Genomic DNA, 19,026 nt, shown 5'->3' on the forward strand with positions numbered 1-19,026 from the left:
ACTGGCATTAATACCAAGTGCCAACAAGCTGATTAGAGCCCCAGGATGCTGACTGGATCCCAAAATCCCAAATCCAGAGGGAATGATAGAGGAACAGAAGGTCAACAGTCGTGGAAGGATAGAGACAAAGAGAATGAAAAAGAGACAGATGAAGTGAGGTCCTAAGCTTTGGAATTCCTTCCCTAAACCATCATCTATCTCTCTCTCTTTTAAGCAACTCCTTAATTCCTATCCCTTGGACCAAGCTTTTGATCATCTGTCCTACTGGCTCCTTCTTTGGCTCGGTGACAGCGTTTATTGTCTGATTATGCTTGTGTGTAACTGAACAGAGGCAGGGTATACACATCCTTCATTATAGTGTATTTAGATAACCCCAGAATACTTGCAAATTTATTTACATGCTGTCCATTGTCAAAGTCATACTTGTAGATTGAAGAGGTGTACCACTCTCAGCCAGATGCTCTTGTACTCAGAATATTTTGCAGGAGATAAATAGCTACTAACTATTTTATTATTTCCAAACTTTTCCTAATGTGTTTTCATTCTTGCAGGCATATAAACAAAGCAGGAAACCATCCAGGAAAATATATAGTCTAGACACAAAAAATGAATAGTCTAGGGGGAAAAAGGATGAACATGATCTGGGAACATCAGTGGACGCAGAGAAGTTGCATTGGGCATGGTGTTAATGAGACCTGACTGCAGTGGTAATTATTCATTAAGGACTCACCAATGCTTCATTGCCATGATTCATTTCCCAGGACCCATAATGGCCTTTTTCTTGCCTGAAGAATTGAATAGCTTCTGAAAATGCTTGAACTTCAAACGAACTCTGTTTTGCAAATTCTGAATTACAAACAAAAGAAAGTTAACATGAATTACATTATCATTAAGATTTGTGACGAGTGTCTAGTCTGAAGCTATCTGGAACAGGAGGCAAGTAGAGAATGCTTCTCCATAGGCTGGCTAAGGGGTTGGGGGTGGAATTAGCAGGCAACTCACCTCAATGGCTCGATTACTACTTCTGGTTTCAGAGTACGTGGCCCTCTGAGTTGCATGAGTTCATTTAACTGTCCAACTATTCAGCAGCAGATAGAATGGGAGTTCTGGGGTCAGATGCAAGATGATACAAACAAATGAGGGAGAAATGCTAATTTTTTAAAAGAAATTCCAAGAATAGCTGAAGAAATTAAAATAGGGTCAAAATATTCTGCATGGTTTAAACAATACATTGCAATTATCCACTGAGCCACATCGGGAATGAATAATATTTATATTAAAATATATCTTCAGATTGTGGATAAGATTGTTGATGCACATTTACCTCATTTCAATTTGTTGCTGTTATTTTCCTAAATGACAGGTCAGCATGACATTTCCCAGTTAAAATCAAATAGTAAGAGAAATTGAATAGGATGCTCTACACACTCTAAGAGTGCTGAAATGAATGAAAATAAGACCACTCTGATTAAATGAGAGGCAAGTTGCCCACAGCTGTCACTAATTCCATGACATTGATGTGGTTAACACGGATCTAAGTGTAATTGCTCTCCACAGGCGTCTTGCTTTTATAGAGTTCATATGGGAGCATGCAATGTCATGATTACATTATCATATGTATTTGTTATTGAGTAAGCCTTTTTACATTGTGAAGCAGGAAACTGAAAGGACTCTGGTGGCACCATTCTCCCACAGTTACACTGGTCTGGTGTCTCTGCCCTTCCAGAAATTGATTCAGAAAATGGAGAAATGCACAGAAAACCAACTCACCACATACCAAATTGGTCCAAAGCCATAGGGGATTGTTAGAAAAGCATATAGATAATTCTTAGTTACGGCCCAAAAAACACTAGCCATCTGTGTGCGTGCTTGTGTCAGAACAGAATTTTATCACACAGAGTTTGGATTACATTTAGCAGTACAACCAGTAGCTTTTTAGCTGGCAGCAGCAAGGCCCACCACAGGCAGATATAACTTTTAGTCCTAAGAAATAGCCATCTTTAACTGTAGAATGTCATCAGTTGTGGGATATCCATGTGTCAGGAGTGTGGGCCTGATATTTTGCATTCCTTAAGAGTCAATGTAAAGCTGAAGAATCTATAAAAGGCAAGCATTGCAAAGCTTTTCACCTTGAAACATAACTAATGCAGCAGACACTTTCCCAATAACAAATACAAAACTTATAATTTTGGCCATTGGAGCTAAATGTATATTGGCAGAATAATCAAAATTATTATTTTTATAAAATTTTGTGAACTCTTAAGTGATTTCCCTCCCCACCCCCACGGTCTCTTTAAGCCACGAAGAACTTGCTGCATTGGAGAGGATGGAAGAATAATCTATTTTCCTTCTCTCACTCCACTAATGCCAATCTGACTTATCCACTGGGTGATGTGCAATGGATGCCCAGGATGTCACTTCCTCTGAAATTCTCTGGCTGTCTACCTTCCTCCCCAACTACCCACCCCTCCATCACCTGTCTACCCCCTACACACAAGCACACACTAAGGAGGAAACTACTTTCTCTTTGCCTTGCCTATGTGCAGAGAGGAGCTATGACCTCAAACTGACATTACAGCAACCTGTGGTGCCATTCACAGTCCAACATCATGCCATTATTCCACCTACTTTATAGCTCTACTCTACATGGTGGCCAAACTAAAGTACTCTTCAGTCTTTACAGTAACATAATTTCTGTAATATTTTCTTCATATGGAAGATTCAATTAGAGACATTACTTTCAAAACATCTCAAAAACAGCTTATTTGTGAAGATTGTAGTGGACTCGATTCTGCTGCTATCTTGATTAACATGGTCCCAATATTGTCACAATACTGATAACTTAGACTACTCTAAGTAATTTTGCTTCAACCCAAGTATTAGGTACTCAAAGCTGAAATTCAACCCATAATGTGAACAACCTCAACTTGTACATCTACAGGTGTTACAGAATTTCATAATTGCACTTGACAATCTGTTAGCTCCATTAGAACAAAGGACAAAAATGAAGAGGTGGCCTCAAAACTTGATGATATTACACCTGCTTTTTTCAGATACCTAAGTATCTAATATAGCCTTCAGGGTATGCATGCTCATTACAGGCTTGATGTGTACCACCCTTTACAAAACTGGGCTGCGCAGAAAAATGTGGTCTATACATGGCCTAAACAGTAATCCATGAAGAGATAGCTGGAGATTACCACCAAAAAGGTAAATTTAAAAAAATACACCTGAACCATGGATCCAGGGGGAACAGCGGGCCTCCTCCTGGGTCTACTCTATTACGGAAGATTGTTGACAGCCCTCACTTGGCACCCTCACAATTGTTTCCCCCTGCCCACATTACCCTCCCCCCCCAACCCCACCCACCCAGCTCTTGATGGTGCTCTTCATTTTGTTTTCCCCCTCGCCCAGGACCTACCGAAGGCTGTTGCCACCAGCACAGCAGCCCAAAATTGAAATCCTCTTTGCCAGTGAGCTGCCTGGAGAAGCGCTGCAGCCACCTGTAACTCACCAACCTAATCTAAATGAATACCAAGATGCAAAATCAAGTGTGCTCCGAGTCTACCCATTTCAGTGCAGGGATTATTTCCTGTGCCCACTTTGTGCCAACCTGCTGGCACAAACCAACTTCTTAATCAGGATACAATGCCTCATACCTAATTTAAAGGTGACATTCCTTGAAAAATATCTCGCAAATTTTATTTTTGATAGGAAGTGAATAACCATGTAGCTTTCTTTTTGACATTACATGAAACTGACACAATCAACAAAGTCTATGTCAGTATTTCCAAGCAGTTTAAAAATTCTTCTAATTTTCATAAATACAATGCCCCCTTTGAAACATAATGACCTTGGAAGAAACTGACGGTTGGTTAAATACAGGTCTGTTTGTGATGGTTACAGAACTTGTGTGCAGGCTGAAGATAAAACTGTGGTTTACTCCAAAGCAAGCAAATGACCTGAACACAGGGTCAACCATGTTTACAGTAAAGGAATGTACTGTCAGAGCAAAAGCTAGCAACAATGTGTTTCAGTGCAACTAATCTGGAGCTGTTCTGGATTTTAAATGTACACGCTGATGACCAAAAGGAATTATATTAAACAATACAGCTTTTATCAATTTTCTTTAGGTTTATCAATCCATATTCATTTTCCACTGTCATTTTGTAGTACAATCTATCTTTTCTCTCAAGCTGAGAGCCAGATATTTGGATTGGAAGTTGGTAAGTGTTTTGTAGTAATGAAGCAACAAATAGGAATCAAGCTGGTGGTGTATTGTTCAGTCTTCAACACAGGATTTCAAACTTGTGACAAGTTTTGCTTCAACTTGAATGAGTGATTTTGCTTATGCTAAAGAATATGGAAAAGTCCCCAGGCAATCTACTTCAAATGGACTCAGAAAACAGGGCTAAAAGCAAAACAGGTGAGTCAAAAGAAAATCTAAAGAAAAGAAACAAAAAGGGAACTGAGGTTAGTGTTTCATGACACAGAACTGTGTTTAACTCAATTACACACAAGTGCAGGGCACAGAGTGATCGCAGAACTGAATGCTTCATAAATAGAGTGTTAAAGTCAGGAACCTGGTGTACATGGGCTCTCTCTGGTAAATATTCCTCAAGCTGAAATTTACTTTAACAATTAGAATTTGATTCAGAACTATGAGCTATAAAAGAAACTCAAGCTAGTTGAGATACTGTACATAGTAAACAGAAAACGTGGGATGAATTTTTAGGCCCCAGTGGGAGCGCTCAGAGGAGGACTGGTGTGGGCTTTTGTTCCTCCAGCTCAGATGCTGGTTCCCCAGCTCCATCCCGCCCCCTGGGCCATTTCCCTGAAGGCAGAATTGGCGGGGAGGGGGGGGTGGTGGCGGCGGCAGCAGCATGGAGCAGCAGCAGGGCTACCTGCTCACAAGTAGTGGGTAGCCAATTCATCTTATTAAGGGCCTACCGAAGACTGACTGGAATTTTCCTGGGGAAAATCTATTTTATGTCTCATAATATATCTCATATTCATTCATGAGATGTGGGCATCACTGCTTAGGCCAGCATTTATTGCCCATCCCTAATCGCAGTTGTGAAGGTGGTGGTGAGCTGCCTTCTTGAATCTCTGCGGTCCCTATAGTGGAGGTACACCGACACTGCTGTTAGTGAGGGAGTTCCAGGATTTTGACCCATTATTGGGTGATGAAGCAAGGTTAATTAGTAATCTCATTAAAGATCCTGTGGGCAAAAGAGATTATAATACTGAATTCCTACTAAACTTGAAGGTTCCATACACTGAGCCAAAACAAATATCTTAAATGTAAACAAAGCCAATTACATGGGTGTGAGGGGAGGGCTGGATAAGGCTTATTGTGTAAATCAACTTAAACATTTGAAGGCAAATAAACACTAGGAAACATTTAAATAAATTATTCTTAATTTTGAACATTAAAAAACAAACTTTCAGTGAGAAAGATCCATCGATGGTTTACTAGGGAATTTAAGGATTGTATTAGATTAAATGTTGTGAAGAATAGTAATAAGCCTGAGGAATGGAGAATTTTAGAAACCAGCAAAAGGCAACCAAAAAGTTGTAAAAAGGAAAAAATAGAATATGAGAGCAAACGGGCCAGGAATATAAAAACAGATTGTAAGAGCTTTTACAAGCATATAGAAACAAGGTGAGTAACTAAAGTAAACATTGGTCCCTTGAAGCCAGAGACAAAAGAAATTATCATGGGGAGTGAGGAAGTGGCAGAAGTACAGCTTTTTGTCCCCAGATTGTGTTTGCCGAGATTTCCTGGCTTAACAAACACAACCTTTAAAAGTGGCCGCCTGCCAGTCAGATTTTCTGTCGGGTTTTTTATTGGGGTTGGGGTGGGGGGTGCTGAAATAGGAGTTGGAGTGGGCAATCACAGAACAAATGTGCAGGCTGCCAGGTGCGGAGGTGGACTGGGTATAAGGCCTGCCTCTGTACTCCAGTGGTGTGTTTAAATAAACAAAACATAATAATAAAACAAAAACATCCCTCTAGCTCTCACCCCTCAATCCCTGCTCACTCCCGCACACTCCCAATGCTCCATCCATGCCAACCAATGTCAACCCATGTCCCTCTACCTACCCTATACCCCCACGCCAACTTAGTGCCAACTCATGTCAACCCATGCCCCAACCACTACCCTTTGCTCTTACGCCCCCCATGCCAAATCCCCTAGCATCCTTGGATGGCTCCTTGACAGCTTTGACAGTTTTAATAACTGGACAATTCTTTTATAGTTCCTTGACAGCTGGGCAGCTCTTGTGCAGTTCCTGTATAGCTGTACAGTTTCTTGACAGCTGGACAGCTCTTTTATAGTTCCTTGACATCTTGACAGTTCTTTGACAGCCTTACAGTTCCAATGAGTTTGTGTGTAAAATGTGCATAATCATGTTCACCTTTAACAACCCCGAAGGGTGCCTAACCTCTCAAAAAGGGCTCATTACCTCTCCCAAAGGTGTCCTGGGACCCTATATAAAGGGGTACCTTAACTCTCCAAAGAGGTGTCCAAATGAATCCCATCAAGTTCAGACCTCCTCTTACCTGTTCTAATCTGCAGACTCTGTATTCCACATTCCTGGCCTTCCAAAATCCAACTTCAGTGGAGGCAGCTGGTGACTTAAATGGCCAGCCACCTCCGCAAATTGCGCATTCACGAACCCCGACTCAATTCCAGTCCAGCTCCTGCGAAGATGGGAAACACCACATTCGGGGGTGGGACTTAGAATTTCTGGCCGTTGCCCGGATTTTCACCACAATGGAGACACTCTCTGGCATGGCGAAAATCCAGGCCAGACACACTGAACAAATACTTTGTATCTGCCTTTGGAGTAGAAGACACAAAATGTTTACTAGAAATAGAGGGTAAACATAAGGTAATAAGGGTGATGAACCTAAAGAGGAAAAACAATTGAGGAAGTTAAGGGACTAAAAACCAACAAATCCCCAGGACATTATGGCCTGTATCCTATGGTTCTCAAAGAGGTAGCAGCAGAGAAAGTGGATGAACTGGTTACAATTTTACAAAATTACCTAGGTTCAAAAATGATTCCAGAGGATTAGAAGTTAGCAGATGTAACACTACTATTCAAGAGAGGGAGAGAGAACAAAAGGAATTACAGGTCAGTTAGCCTGAGATCAGTTGTTGGGATAATGCTGGAATCTACTACTAAGGAAATCCTAACAATGTACATAGAAAATCATACTATGATCAGACAGAGCCAACATGGTCTTACAGTAGGGAAATTGTGTTTACAAAGTTATCAGTGTTTTTGAGGATATAACTAATAGTTTAGATAAAGGGGAGGCAGTAGGTGTACTATACTTGAGTTTTCAAAAGGCATTCAATAAGGTGACACATGTAAGGTGACACAAGATAAGGGTTTATGGATTTGGGGGTAATATATTAACAAGGATGGAGGATTGGTTAACAGATAGGAAGCAGAGAGTAGGAATAAATGGGGCATTTTTAAGTTGGCAGGCTATAACTAGTGGAGTGCCACAAGAATCAGTGTTGTAAATCAGCTATTTACAAACTATATTAATGGCTTAATGTATCAAAGTTTGTTGACAATACAATGCTCAGTGGGACTATGAGAGGACACAAAGAAGCTGCAAAGAAATAGACAGGTTAAGTGAGTGATAACAAGATGGCAGGTGGAGTATAATGTGGGGAAGTGTAAGGTTGTTCACTTTGGTAGTGAAAAGAGAAGCAGAATATATTTCAAAAAGAGTGAAACATTTAAGTTGCAATAAAAGCCAATGTATCATTTGTATCCCTAACCGCTTGCTGTGCCTGCATGCTAGCTTTCTGTGTTCCTTGTATAAGTACACTCAAGTGTCTCTGAACATAAACACTTAAGACCAAAACTGCATACAGTACTTCAAATATGTTCTCAGCAAAGCTCTATTCAGCTGTAGCAAGACTTCCTTACTCTTGTACTCCGATCCACTTGCAATAAAAGCCAACATACCATTTGTATCTCTAACTGCTTGCTGTGCCTGTATGCTAGCTTTCTGTGTTCCTTGTACAAGAGTAAGGAAGTCTTGCTACAGCTGAATAGGGCTTTGGTGAGAACGTACTTGAAGTACTGTACACAGTTTTGGTCTCCTTATTTAAGGAAAGATACACATGTATTTGAGTTCAGGGAAGGTTCACAAGGTTGATTCCTGGGATGAAGGGGATTGTTGAATAGGTGGGCACATTAGAGTTTAGGAAATTAGGTGGTGATCGTATTGAAACAAAATATTCTGAGGGGGCTTGACAAGATTGATGCTGAGAGGATGTCTCCATTCAGTAGGGGAATCTAAAACTAGGGGCACAGTTTCAAAATAAAGGTCTCCCATTGAAGACAGAGTTGAAGAGGAATATCTTCTCTTGTTTATCTTTGGAACTCTCCCCCAGAGAGCAATGAAAGCTGGGTCATTGAATATATTCAAGGCTGAGTTAGACATATTTTTGATCTAAAGGGTGTCAAGGGTTATGGGGGGCAGGCAGGAAACTGGAGTTAAGGCCACAATCAGATCAGCCATGATCTTATTGAATGGCTGAGCAGACTCAAGGGGCCAAAAGGCCTCCTCCTGCTTCTGTTTCTTATGATCTTATATTCTTATAATGAGAGGCTGAATAAATTGGCCTAGGCTCTCCAGAGTTGAGGAGAGTGAGAGGTGATCTCATTGAAACATACAAGATTCTAAAGGGACTTGACAGGACAGACACAGAGCCTGTTTCCATTGGCTAGGGAATCAGAACATGGGGCCACAGTCTCAGGATAAGGGGGTGATTAGTTAGGACTGAGATGAGAAATTTCTTCACTCAGAATTCTCTACCCCAAAGGGTTGTGGATTCTTCATTGTTAAATACAGTAAGGCTGAGATAGATAGATTTTTGGTCTCTGAGGGAATCACGTCACACAGGTCACACAAGATGCTAAGGGACAAGGACTCTTTATAGCAAAAATGGTAACTGTAGAGAGTATTTATAACTTTAAAAAAAAGGAAACAGAGAAAACCTTCTTCCTCTGTGTTCCCAAACAATTCTCTGACTGCCAGTATAAAACTGCTGGCAATGTTGCTGAGACTAATTGTGGGACCGCAACCAATGTTAGGGAAATAAAAGTAAGGCTTTGTGATCAAGAGGACATGGGGTCAGAAACTCAGCTTGGGGTCAAATGGCATGTTCAGGTTGCAAACAGTTCAGTTCAGACTGAGACAAAGGCTGTGGACTGGGATGGAATTACTGGCAAGGGTAGAGATCTTGCAGGGGAGGCTGAAGATGATGGCTTCAATTATACGAATGTTTAAGTGATAGAAATTACAGCTCATCTAAGACTGAATGTCAGACAAGCAGTCCAACAGTGGAAGTATTGAGAGAGGTAGTGCGGACATTGACATTGCATCCAAAGCAGTTTATGGGGCAGAATTTAGCCCTTGTCAGGTGGGCTCAACTGGGGCGGGCAGGGTGGCCGGGAAGCTGAACACTGCCTGTGATTGAGGCCGGAAGGCGATTTCATGCAGGCAAGCCAATTAAGGCCCACTGTCATGAAGATATTAATGTATATAATGTTATTGGAAATTATTTTAAATTGGATTTGTAGTAGTGTCTGTGTCTGTGGGTGTGAATGTGTGTCTTAATTGGATTAAAGCCAGCTAATCTGGATGCTATGATGGACAGTAGTTTTGAGATGTTAAACAGTAAGATTGAGGGTACATTTGCATTTTGTTGAATATACCATTCCAAGACGGGGGATGAAATTTTGCACCTATCTAGGAGACACCAAGCAAAATGTTATATTACTAATAAATTTGGTATTATGATAGAGGTTTCATTGTTAGAAAAGGTGGAGTTCAAAGGGTCTGGTGATACAATGAGAATTTGCATTCAAAGGGAAGGCTAGGTATATACAGAACAGGGTTTTGTGTGTGCAAGTCAGGGGCATGCCACCTGTAAGCCTACAACTGTGTGAAGGAACCAAATTGAAAGGAACCTCATTCTAAATTCGTAAGATAAAATGTGTTTTGCCTGGTGTCTATTTAAGTCTATGGCCAGAATTTTTCCATCGGTGAGTTGGGGGCAGGGCCTGCCCCATTTAAATATTCAGGAAGGCAGGTGGTCAGCGAAATCAGCTGTCCGCCCGCCGACCTGTCAAAAGCCAACTGAGGCTAATTAAGCCAATTAAAGGCCCTGCCCATCCAACCTTAAGGCTGGTGGGCAGGCCAGGAGCCCCAGAGGGCTTCTGAAAAAACATGAAACCTCATCCACTGGCAGGATGAGGTTTCATGTCTGTTTTACAGCTCGAAATGAATGTATGCAGTGAATACTAATTGTATTATAATTGTATTGAAGCATCTCAGAGTGCATCATGATGTATGTCGATAACTCCAATACCATTGTCTGATTGTCTGCATTGACCATATTGATAAAAACAAAAACAGAATTACCTGGAAAAACTCAGCAGGTCTGGCAGCATCGGCAGAGAAGAAAAGAGTTGACATTTTGAGTCCTCATGACCCTTCAACAGAACTAGGTGAATCCAAGGAAGGGGTGAAATATAAGCTAGTTTAAGGTGTGTGTGTGTGTGTGTGTGTGTGTGTGTGTGTGTGTGGGGGGGGGGCGGGCGGGGGTGGCTTTGGGTGGGGGAGAGAAGTGGAGGGGTGGATGTGGTTGTAGGGACAAGCAAGCAGTAATAGAAGCAGATCATCAAAAGATGTCACAGACAACAGAACAAAAGAACACATTGGTGTTGAAGTTGGTGATATATATCTAAATGAATGTGCTAATTAAGAATGGATGGTTGGGAAATTAAGGTATAGCTCTAGTGGGGGTGGGGGGAGCATAAAAGATTTAAAAATATTTAAAAATAATGGAAATAGGTGGGAAAAGAAGAATCTATATAATTTATTGGAAAAAACAAAAGGAAGGGGGAAGAAACAGAAAGGGGGTGGGGATGGAGGAGGGAGTTCAAGACCTAAAGATGTTGAATTCAATATTCAGTCCGGAAGGCTGTAAAGTGCCTAGTCGGAAGATGAGGTGTTGTTCCTCCAGTTTGCGTTGAGCTTCACTGGAACAATGCAGCAAGCCAAGGACAGACATGTGGGCAAGAGAGCAGGGTGGAGTGTTAAAATGGCAAGTGACAGGGAGGTTTGGGTCATTCTTGCGAACAGACTGCAGGTGTTCTGCAAAGCGGTCGCCCAGTTTATGTTTGGTCTCTCCAACGTAGAGGAGACCACATTGGGAGCAACGAATACGGTAGACTAAGTTGGGGGAAATGCAAGTGAAATGCTGCTTCGCTTGAAAGGAGTGTTTGGGCCCTTGGACGGTGAGGAGAGAGGAAGTGAAGGGGCAGGTGTTACATCTTTTGCGTGGGCATGGGGTGGTGCCATAGGTGGGGGTTGAGGAGTAGGGGGTGATGGAGGAGTGGACCAGGGTGTCCCGGAGGGAGCGAACCCTACGGAATGCCGACAGGGGTGGGTGAAGGGAAGATGTGTTTGGTGGTGGCATCATGCTGGAGTTGGCAGAAATGGTGGAGGATGATCCTTTGAATGTGGAGGCTGGTGGGGTGATAAGTGAGGACAAGGGGGACCCTATCATGTTTCTGGACCATATTGAAATGATTGTAATATTCATTGATTGTATTGATGTATGATCCATGTGTAAAAGTTGAATCTGATTGTACTTTTGTGATGGTGATTTTGAAATGTTTTGGAATGTTCTTCCAGATATTTTATGAATAAAGTATATTTTTCGAAAAAAAGTCTGTTTTAAAAAACTTTAATAAACTTTGTGATATTTATTAACATGTCCCATCTTGTGTGACATTGTGACATGAGGGGGACATGTAAATAATTTTCTTATTTTTCTATTTTTTAAGTTTATAAAACTGTCAGCGCTCTCCCTGAGGCAGCATTTAGTCTCAGGAAGCTGTGCACTCTTTCACACGCATGCACAAAAGTGTGCACTTTGACAGCTGGGGAATCCCTTCCCCCCCAACAAAAGAAGCACATAGCATTTACCATCGGGTGGCCTGCTGGGTGGGCCTTAATTGGCCCGCCCACTCAAATTGGCAGCGCGGCCCGTTTCGGCAGTGGCGATTGGCTGCCCGCCCACGGCCAAGCAGGCAGGGCCTGCACGCCCATCAAGGGCAAAATTCTGCCCTATGGGTTATTGTTCCCTTGGTGAAGATTTCCCTAGATGTGATTAATTTGGCAATTTGTTTAAAAGTTATTATGGTTGTAATTTGTAGACATATGTATGTGTTTAATTCCTAGTTAAATTAATACATGTTTAATTTAATTTATATAAAAAACCTCTGGAGGCTTGGTGGTTCCAGTTCTGAATTCAGAGCTGCATCTCAAACATACCAATTGAAAATATAGGTTTTGACAGTTGTTTAAAGTTTCCCTCTGGGATTTTAAATAACTCAGCCTTTACCAACTGCTATGTCATAAACCACCAGCGTGAAACACGAGCAGCAGTGCTCAGCGCTGCCTGTGCAGGCTGAAGGGGGGAGGGAAGTCCGAGCAGGGTGAGCGTGAACATCGCATATGAGCGCCAGTGAGCGCCTGATAATCTCCCTGAGGCACAGAGCTGCCTCAAGGAGATAGAGTTTTTTAACAAGTAAAGAACTGAAAAATGTTATAAAACATGTAGGGGCATGTTATTAATTACATTTAAAAAAATTTATTTGCTTGAAAAATTTATCCCGCCCGTGGATGAGTTTTCCTAAAATGTGCAAAGGCCACTTGGCCTTTTCACCTGCTAACCGTAAGGTTGGACGGACAGTGAAAATTTTATTTTAATTATCTTGTTAGTGGCCTTAACGGGCTGCCGATTCCGGCGTGCACCCACCGACCGAAATAGCATGCGACTGCGCATTGACGCCAGGACGCTCGCTTGAGGTAAATGCACGTCATATTACGCTCGAGCGAGTCAGGCGCCTGCCTGCCGAGATAAAAATTTTGCCCATGGATCCTGTAGGTCATATATCACACTATTTGTTTCTGCTTCTGTGCATTATCCTATTTGCAAATGTGGTTGACTCTTAACTGTCCACCGAATTGTATCAAATTACAACAAAAAACTATAATAAGATGAGATGGACCACTCAGCAATGACTTAGGCGCAGGATTCGGACATACCAAAGGCATACCCAGTCCTAATCAACTGTGTAAAGTCCTCATTAACATGTGGGGACTGCCGCCACAATTGGGAGACAGCTTTTCCATAGGCTAGTCAAGCAACAGCCTGTCACAGACATACTCACGGTATCATTATAGCCAATGTCTCAGATTCCTCCATCATCATATATAGATATATCCTCAGTCACTGGCAGGACTGACCCACCAGATGTGGCAGTACAGTGGTTTACATTCAGGAGAAAATTGACTCTTAATTGCTTTTCAAAATGGCCTAGCAAGCCTCTCAAATTGCTACAAAAGACTGTAAGTAAGCCAAGCAATCTTGAGAATCCTCAACATTGACTCCAGACTCTATGAAGTCTTATGGCATCAAGTCTAGCATAGGCAAGGATACCTCCTGCTGAAGCAGCCTCCCATCAGCTGATGAATCAGTACTCCTTCATATTGAACACCATTTACAAGAAGCACTGAGGGTTACAAGGACACAGAATGTACTCTGTGTGATGGATTTCAATGTCCATTGCCAAGAATGGTTCGATAACATCATTAGTAACCAAACTGGCTGGGTCCTAAAGGATATAGCTGCCACATTTGGCTTGTTGCAGATGATGGAGGCCAATGCAAGGAAAAACCACTTTACTTCATCCTCACCTATCTACCTGTTGCAAATGAATCTGTCCATAAGACCATAAGATGTAGGAGCAGAAGTAAGCCATTTGGCCCAACGAGTCTGCTCTGCCATTCAATGAGATCATGGCTGATCTGATAATCCTCAAATCCACTTTCCTGACTTTTCCCCATAACCCTTGATTCCCTTACTGTCTATCTCAGCCTTGAACATACTTAAGGATCCAGCCTCTACAGCCCTCTGTGGTAAAGAATTCCACAGGTTCACTTCCCTCAGAGAAGAAATTCCTCTTCACCTCTGTCTTAAATGTGTGACCCCTTACTCTCAGATTGTGCCCTCTGGTCCTAGACTCGCCCACAAGGGGAAATAACCTCTCAGAATCTACCCTGTCCCTAAGCCCCCTAAAAATTTTATATGTTTGAATAAGGCTCATTCTCCTGGGCTAGAATCTTTCATCCGGCATGTGGGGGCAGGCCCCCGTATGCCAATGCATAAAATGACATGCGGTGACGTCGGGCGTGCGTCCTGACGTTACCATGCGTCATTCTGATCTTCAGTTCAGCGGGTGCGCACCAGAGTCAGTTGTGCACCTGCCAAACTGTCAAGGGCCTGTTAAGGCCATTAATTACCTAATTAAAGTGATTGCCTGGGCTGCCCGTCCAACCTTAAGGTTGGCGGGCAGGCGAAGAGACCAGGCAGCCTTCATATTTCTGATGAAACTTCATCCACGGGCAGCATGAGGCTTCATGAAGGGTTTATAAATTAAATTTAAAAGTTTATTAAAATTCATAAACATGTCCCAGCTCATGTGACACTGTCACATGAGGGGACATGTCTGAATAATTTTTATTTTTACTTTAAGTATCTTTTGAACTGAGCTTAATCTCCCTGAGGCACAGAGCTGGCTCAGGGAGATTTCTGCACTAGCGCAGGCCCCGAATCTCCCTCCTCACTCTGCTCGGGCGCACCTTAATTGGCGCGCCCATGTAAAATGGCGGCGTGCAGCCAATCGTGGGTGGCAATCGGCTCAGTGCCCACAATCGGCTGCATGCTCACTCTGGACTGGCCCACCTGATGGGGAGAATATTCTCCCCCTAAATGCCAGTGAGTACAGGCCCAACCTACTTAATCTCTCCACATAAGAAAATCCCTCCATACCCGGGATCAACCTAGTGAACCTTCTCTGGACTGCCTCCAATGCCAGTATATCCTTCCTTAGATAAGGGGACCAAAACTGTTCACAGTATTCTACATATGGTCTAACTAGTGCCTTGTATTGTTTTAGCAAGACCTTCCTATTTTTATACTCCATTCCCCTTGAGGTCAACATTCCATTTGCCTTCCCTATTACGTCATGAACTTGTATGTTAGCTTTCTGTGATTCATGAACAAGGACCCCCAAATCCCCCTCTGTTTTGCAGCTTTCTGCAGTCTTTCTCCAGTTAAATAATATGCAGCTCCTCTATTCTTTCTGCCAAAATGCATAACCTCACATTTTCCCCATTATATTCCATTTGCCAAGTTTTTGCCCACTCACTTAACCTGTCTATATCCCTTCGTAAACTCTTTGTGTCATCCTCACCACTCGCCTTCCCACCTATTTTTGTGTCATCCGCAAACTTGGCGATAGTACATTCACTTCCCACATCCAAGTCATTATTATATATTCTAAATAATTGTGACCTCAGCACTGACCCCAGTGGAACTTCACTAGTTACAGGTTGCCATCCTGAAAATGCCCCCTTATCCCAACTCTTTGTCTTCTATTAGTTAACCAATCCTCTATCTTTGCTAATATACCATCCCCAACACCATGGGCTCTTATTAAGTAGCCTTATGCTTGCTACCTTATCAAACGCCTTTTGGAAATCCAAATATATTAAATCCACTGGTCCATAACAGTATTGGCAGGAGTGACCACTGTACAGTTCTTGTGGAGAAGAAGCCCTATATTCACATTGAGGACAGCCCCCTGTTGCGCTGCATGGCACTACCACAGTGCTAAATGAGATAGACTCAGAACAGATCGAGCAGCTTAAAACTGAGCAATAGGAGGTACTGTGGGTCATCAGAAGTAGCGGAATTGTATTACACCACAATCTTTAAGCTCGTGCCCAGCATATCCTTCACTTCACTATTACCATAAAGCCAAGTAAGCCAGAGTAACCGTGGAGGGAGCATGCCAAGAGCAGCAGCAGGCATACCTAAAAATGAGGTGCCATCCTGGTAAAACTACAACACAGGACTACATGCATGATAAACAGTGAAAACAACATTCTATTTGCAGAGATATATGATTCCATAATCAGCAGATCATATTAAAACCCTGCTACATCCAGCCAAAAATGATGGTGGGCAATTAAACAACTAACAGGAGGAAGTTCCACAGACATTCCCATCCTCAATGATGGTGCAGCCCAGTGCAGTGTCAGTGTCAGTGCAAAAGACAAGGCTGAAATGTTAACAAACATTTCAACCAGAGGTACCGAGTGGATGATCCATTTTGGCCTGCTTCTGAGGTTCCCACCATCACAAATGTCAGGCTTCAGCCAATTATTGTCCCATCCACCAATTCTCAAACATCAGCAAAGTGATAGATGATCATCAATGGTGCTACCAAGCAGCACTTACTTGGCAATAAGCTCCTCACCTATACCTAATTTGGGTTCTGCCAGGACCACTTGGTTCCAGACCTCATTACGGCCTTGGTCCAAACAGATACAATAGCTGAATTGCAGAGTTGAATTGAGTGTGATTGCTCTTGACATCAAGGCAGCATTTGACCAAGTCAAGGAGCCCTTGCAAAATTTAAGTCTATGGAAATTGGGGGGAAACTCTCCACTGGTTGGAGTCATACCTAGAACAAAGGAAGATGGCTGCAGTTGCTGGAGGCCAACTATCTCAGCATCAGAACTTCCCAACAGGAGTTCCTCAGGGTAGTGTCCTAGATCCAATGATCTTCAGCTACTTCATCAATGATCTTTCCTCCACCATAAGGTCAGAAGTGGGGATGTTCACTGATGATTGCATAATGTTCAGCACCATTTGCGACTCCTCAGATACTGAAGCAGTCTGTGCCTGCAGGCAGCAAGTCCTGGACAACATTCAGGCTTGGGCTGATAAATGACAAGGAATATTCGCAGCAAACAAGTGCCAGGCAATGGCCATTTCCAAAAGAGAGAATCTAATTACCTTGCTTTGACATTCAACAGCATTACCCATCACAAAATCTTCCACCATCAACATCTTGGGGCTTACCATTGACCAGAAATTTGACAAGCCACTAAATAATACTGTCCCTACAAGAGCAGGTCAGAAGCTGGGAAGTCGGTGGTGACTGACTTATCTCCTGACTCCCCAAAGCCTGTCCACCATCAACAAGGCACAAGTTAGGCATGTGATGGAACACTCTCCATTGCCTGAATGAGTACAGTTCCAAAGATACTCAAATGATACCCAAATGATACCATACAAGCCAAAGCAGCCCATTTGTTCGGCACCTCATCCACCACCTTACTACATTAACTGCATCCACCATGCATGCACTGTGGATGCAGTATATACCATCTGCAAGATGCACAGAAGCAGCTCACCAAGGCTTCTTCAATGCACCTCTCAAGTTCCCCTCCAATTCACACACTATCCTGACCTGGAATTATATTGCTGTTCCTTTAACATCACTGGGTCAAATTCCCGGCACTCCCTATCTAACAATGGTGTGGACCTACCTTCATCACACTTTCATGGTCAGTGAAGGCATTCCTATTTGTAACTTCAAACATGGACTGTGCTTGTATGAAAGCTTTTGGAACAATCGTTTACTTTTACAAGGTGACTAAGGTGGCTGCCAAGCTCAGGTGAGCTTTGCAACTTCAATGCAGACTCTCTCAAGTTCCTGGAAGCTCCCAGTTGAATTACGCCCCCACCTCTTGAATGGACATAACCAGACAGGACCCCTCTGTGGAATTCACACCTGCCATCGTTTGAAGTTTACTCCAAACTTAGAATCAATAGGCTTCCAGGCTCCACACCTCCAAGTTTGCAACTTAATGAAAGAAAACTTCAGAAAACTAGTTAACCACAAGTGGTGTGAAAGGGAATCATCTATCATCATTGTATTGCAATGGCTTTCAGCTTTAAACCATTGTGTGTGGATAATAATAGTTGATCATAAGACTAAAACTGGCTTCTGATCCCAAAATTCCTTATTATCTGAACACCCAGAGAAACTTGGGCAGTCTGCAAAGCACACAATCACTAAGTATCAGCTGCAGACCAAGGCAGTAACACCAAAGCTTTTTTAAACTTGGAGGCTGTTACATCTTATAAAGCCTCCCAAGCCGATTCCTAAATCTCAGACTACCTGAGACAAAATTTGACCACCTGGTATGAAAACTATGAGTGCCAAACTTTGTGGCCTGCTGCACATTCATCTTTTTGAGGGAATCTTACAATAATCCTGATATCCAACTCTAGCTATTTGAACTCATCTAAACTACAATTCAAGAGTGAAAAAGACTTCTTCCTTTTCCAAGCCCACAATGACTGTTCTCCTTCAATAAGCCAGATATGTGAACTATGAACTATTCTTTTGTTTACAACTTTTAAAAGTGTCCTATTCTCTTTATCTGTATTTTTTTCTCAAACATGTGTGAGTGTGTTTGCATGTGAATGCTCAGTGATTGACATAGCGCTTAGACTTTAGGGCTGGATGTGTGAATAAATAATCTTCTTTATTCAAACTCATGAAAGTTTGTTGCTGTTATTTAAATTAACCACTACTAAGAAATACACACCTCTTCATCTCCAAAATTCCACAGTGATTGTGGACAGCAAGGGAAAGGGTACAAGGGGTTCAGTTCTCTACCGACCCTGTCCATAACAGAATTGGGTGTTGCATCCAAAATCTGAACAACCTGAACTAAAACAAACTGAATCTGCCATTAAAAGCACAAATTGGAAACAAAAGGGAAAGTTCAATAGCAGAAATTGTGTCTTTAAAACAAAACAACCACAGCAGGCTTCGAGTATTAACACTAGAAAGTAGAATGACTAGCGTTGATGTGAAATCATTTGTAGAACAGGAGGATTTAAATTGGCATAAGTAACCCTAACAATTGAACAGCCGAAAGCACTAGCTAAGCAGGTGGAACTTAGTATAAAGCAAAAGGTGAAAAGGCCCGAGGTGCTAAAGGTACTGGCAGAACATCTTTCCCTCACTCCAGAATTGGAACTGGCAG

At 42.3% G+C, this 19,026-nt stretch overlaps 1 protein-coding gene across 1 annotated transcript in view; it reads right to left on the reverse strand.

The window, feature by feature from the left end:
- niban1a (niban apoptosis regulator 1a) overlaps positions 1–19,026 on the reverse strand; it is a 182,494-nt gene that overhangs the window by 74,478 nt on the left and 88,990 nt on the right. The window contains exon 6 of the mRNA XM_041207805.1: positions 731–846. Coding sequence (XP_041063739.1) covers positions 731–846 — 116 coding nt within the window. The remainder of the gene's footprint in view (positions 1–730; positions 847–19,026) is intronic.

The sequence above is a fragment of the Carcharodon carcharias genome, chromosome 16 (assembly GCF_017639515.1).
Source record: "Carcharodon carcharias isolate sCarCar2 chromosome 16, sCarCar2.pri, whole genome shotgun sequence".
NCBI lineage: Eukaryota > Metazoa > Chordata > Chondrichthyes > Lamniformes > Lamnidae > Carcharodon > Carcharodon carcharias.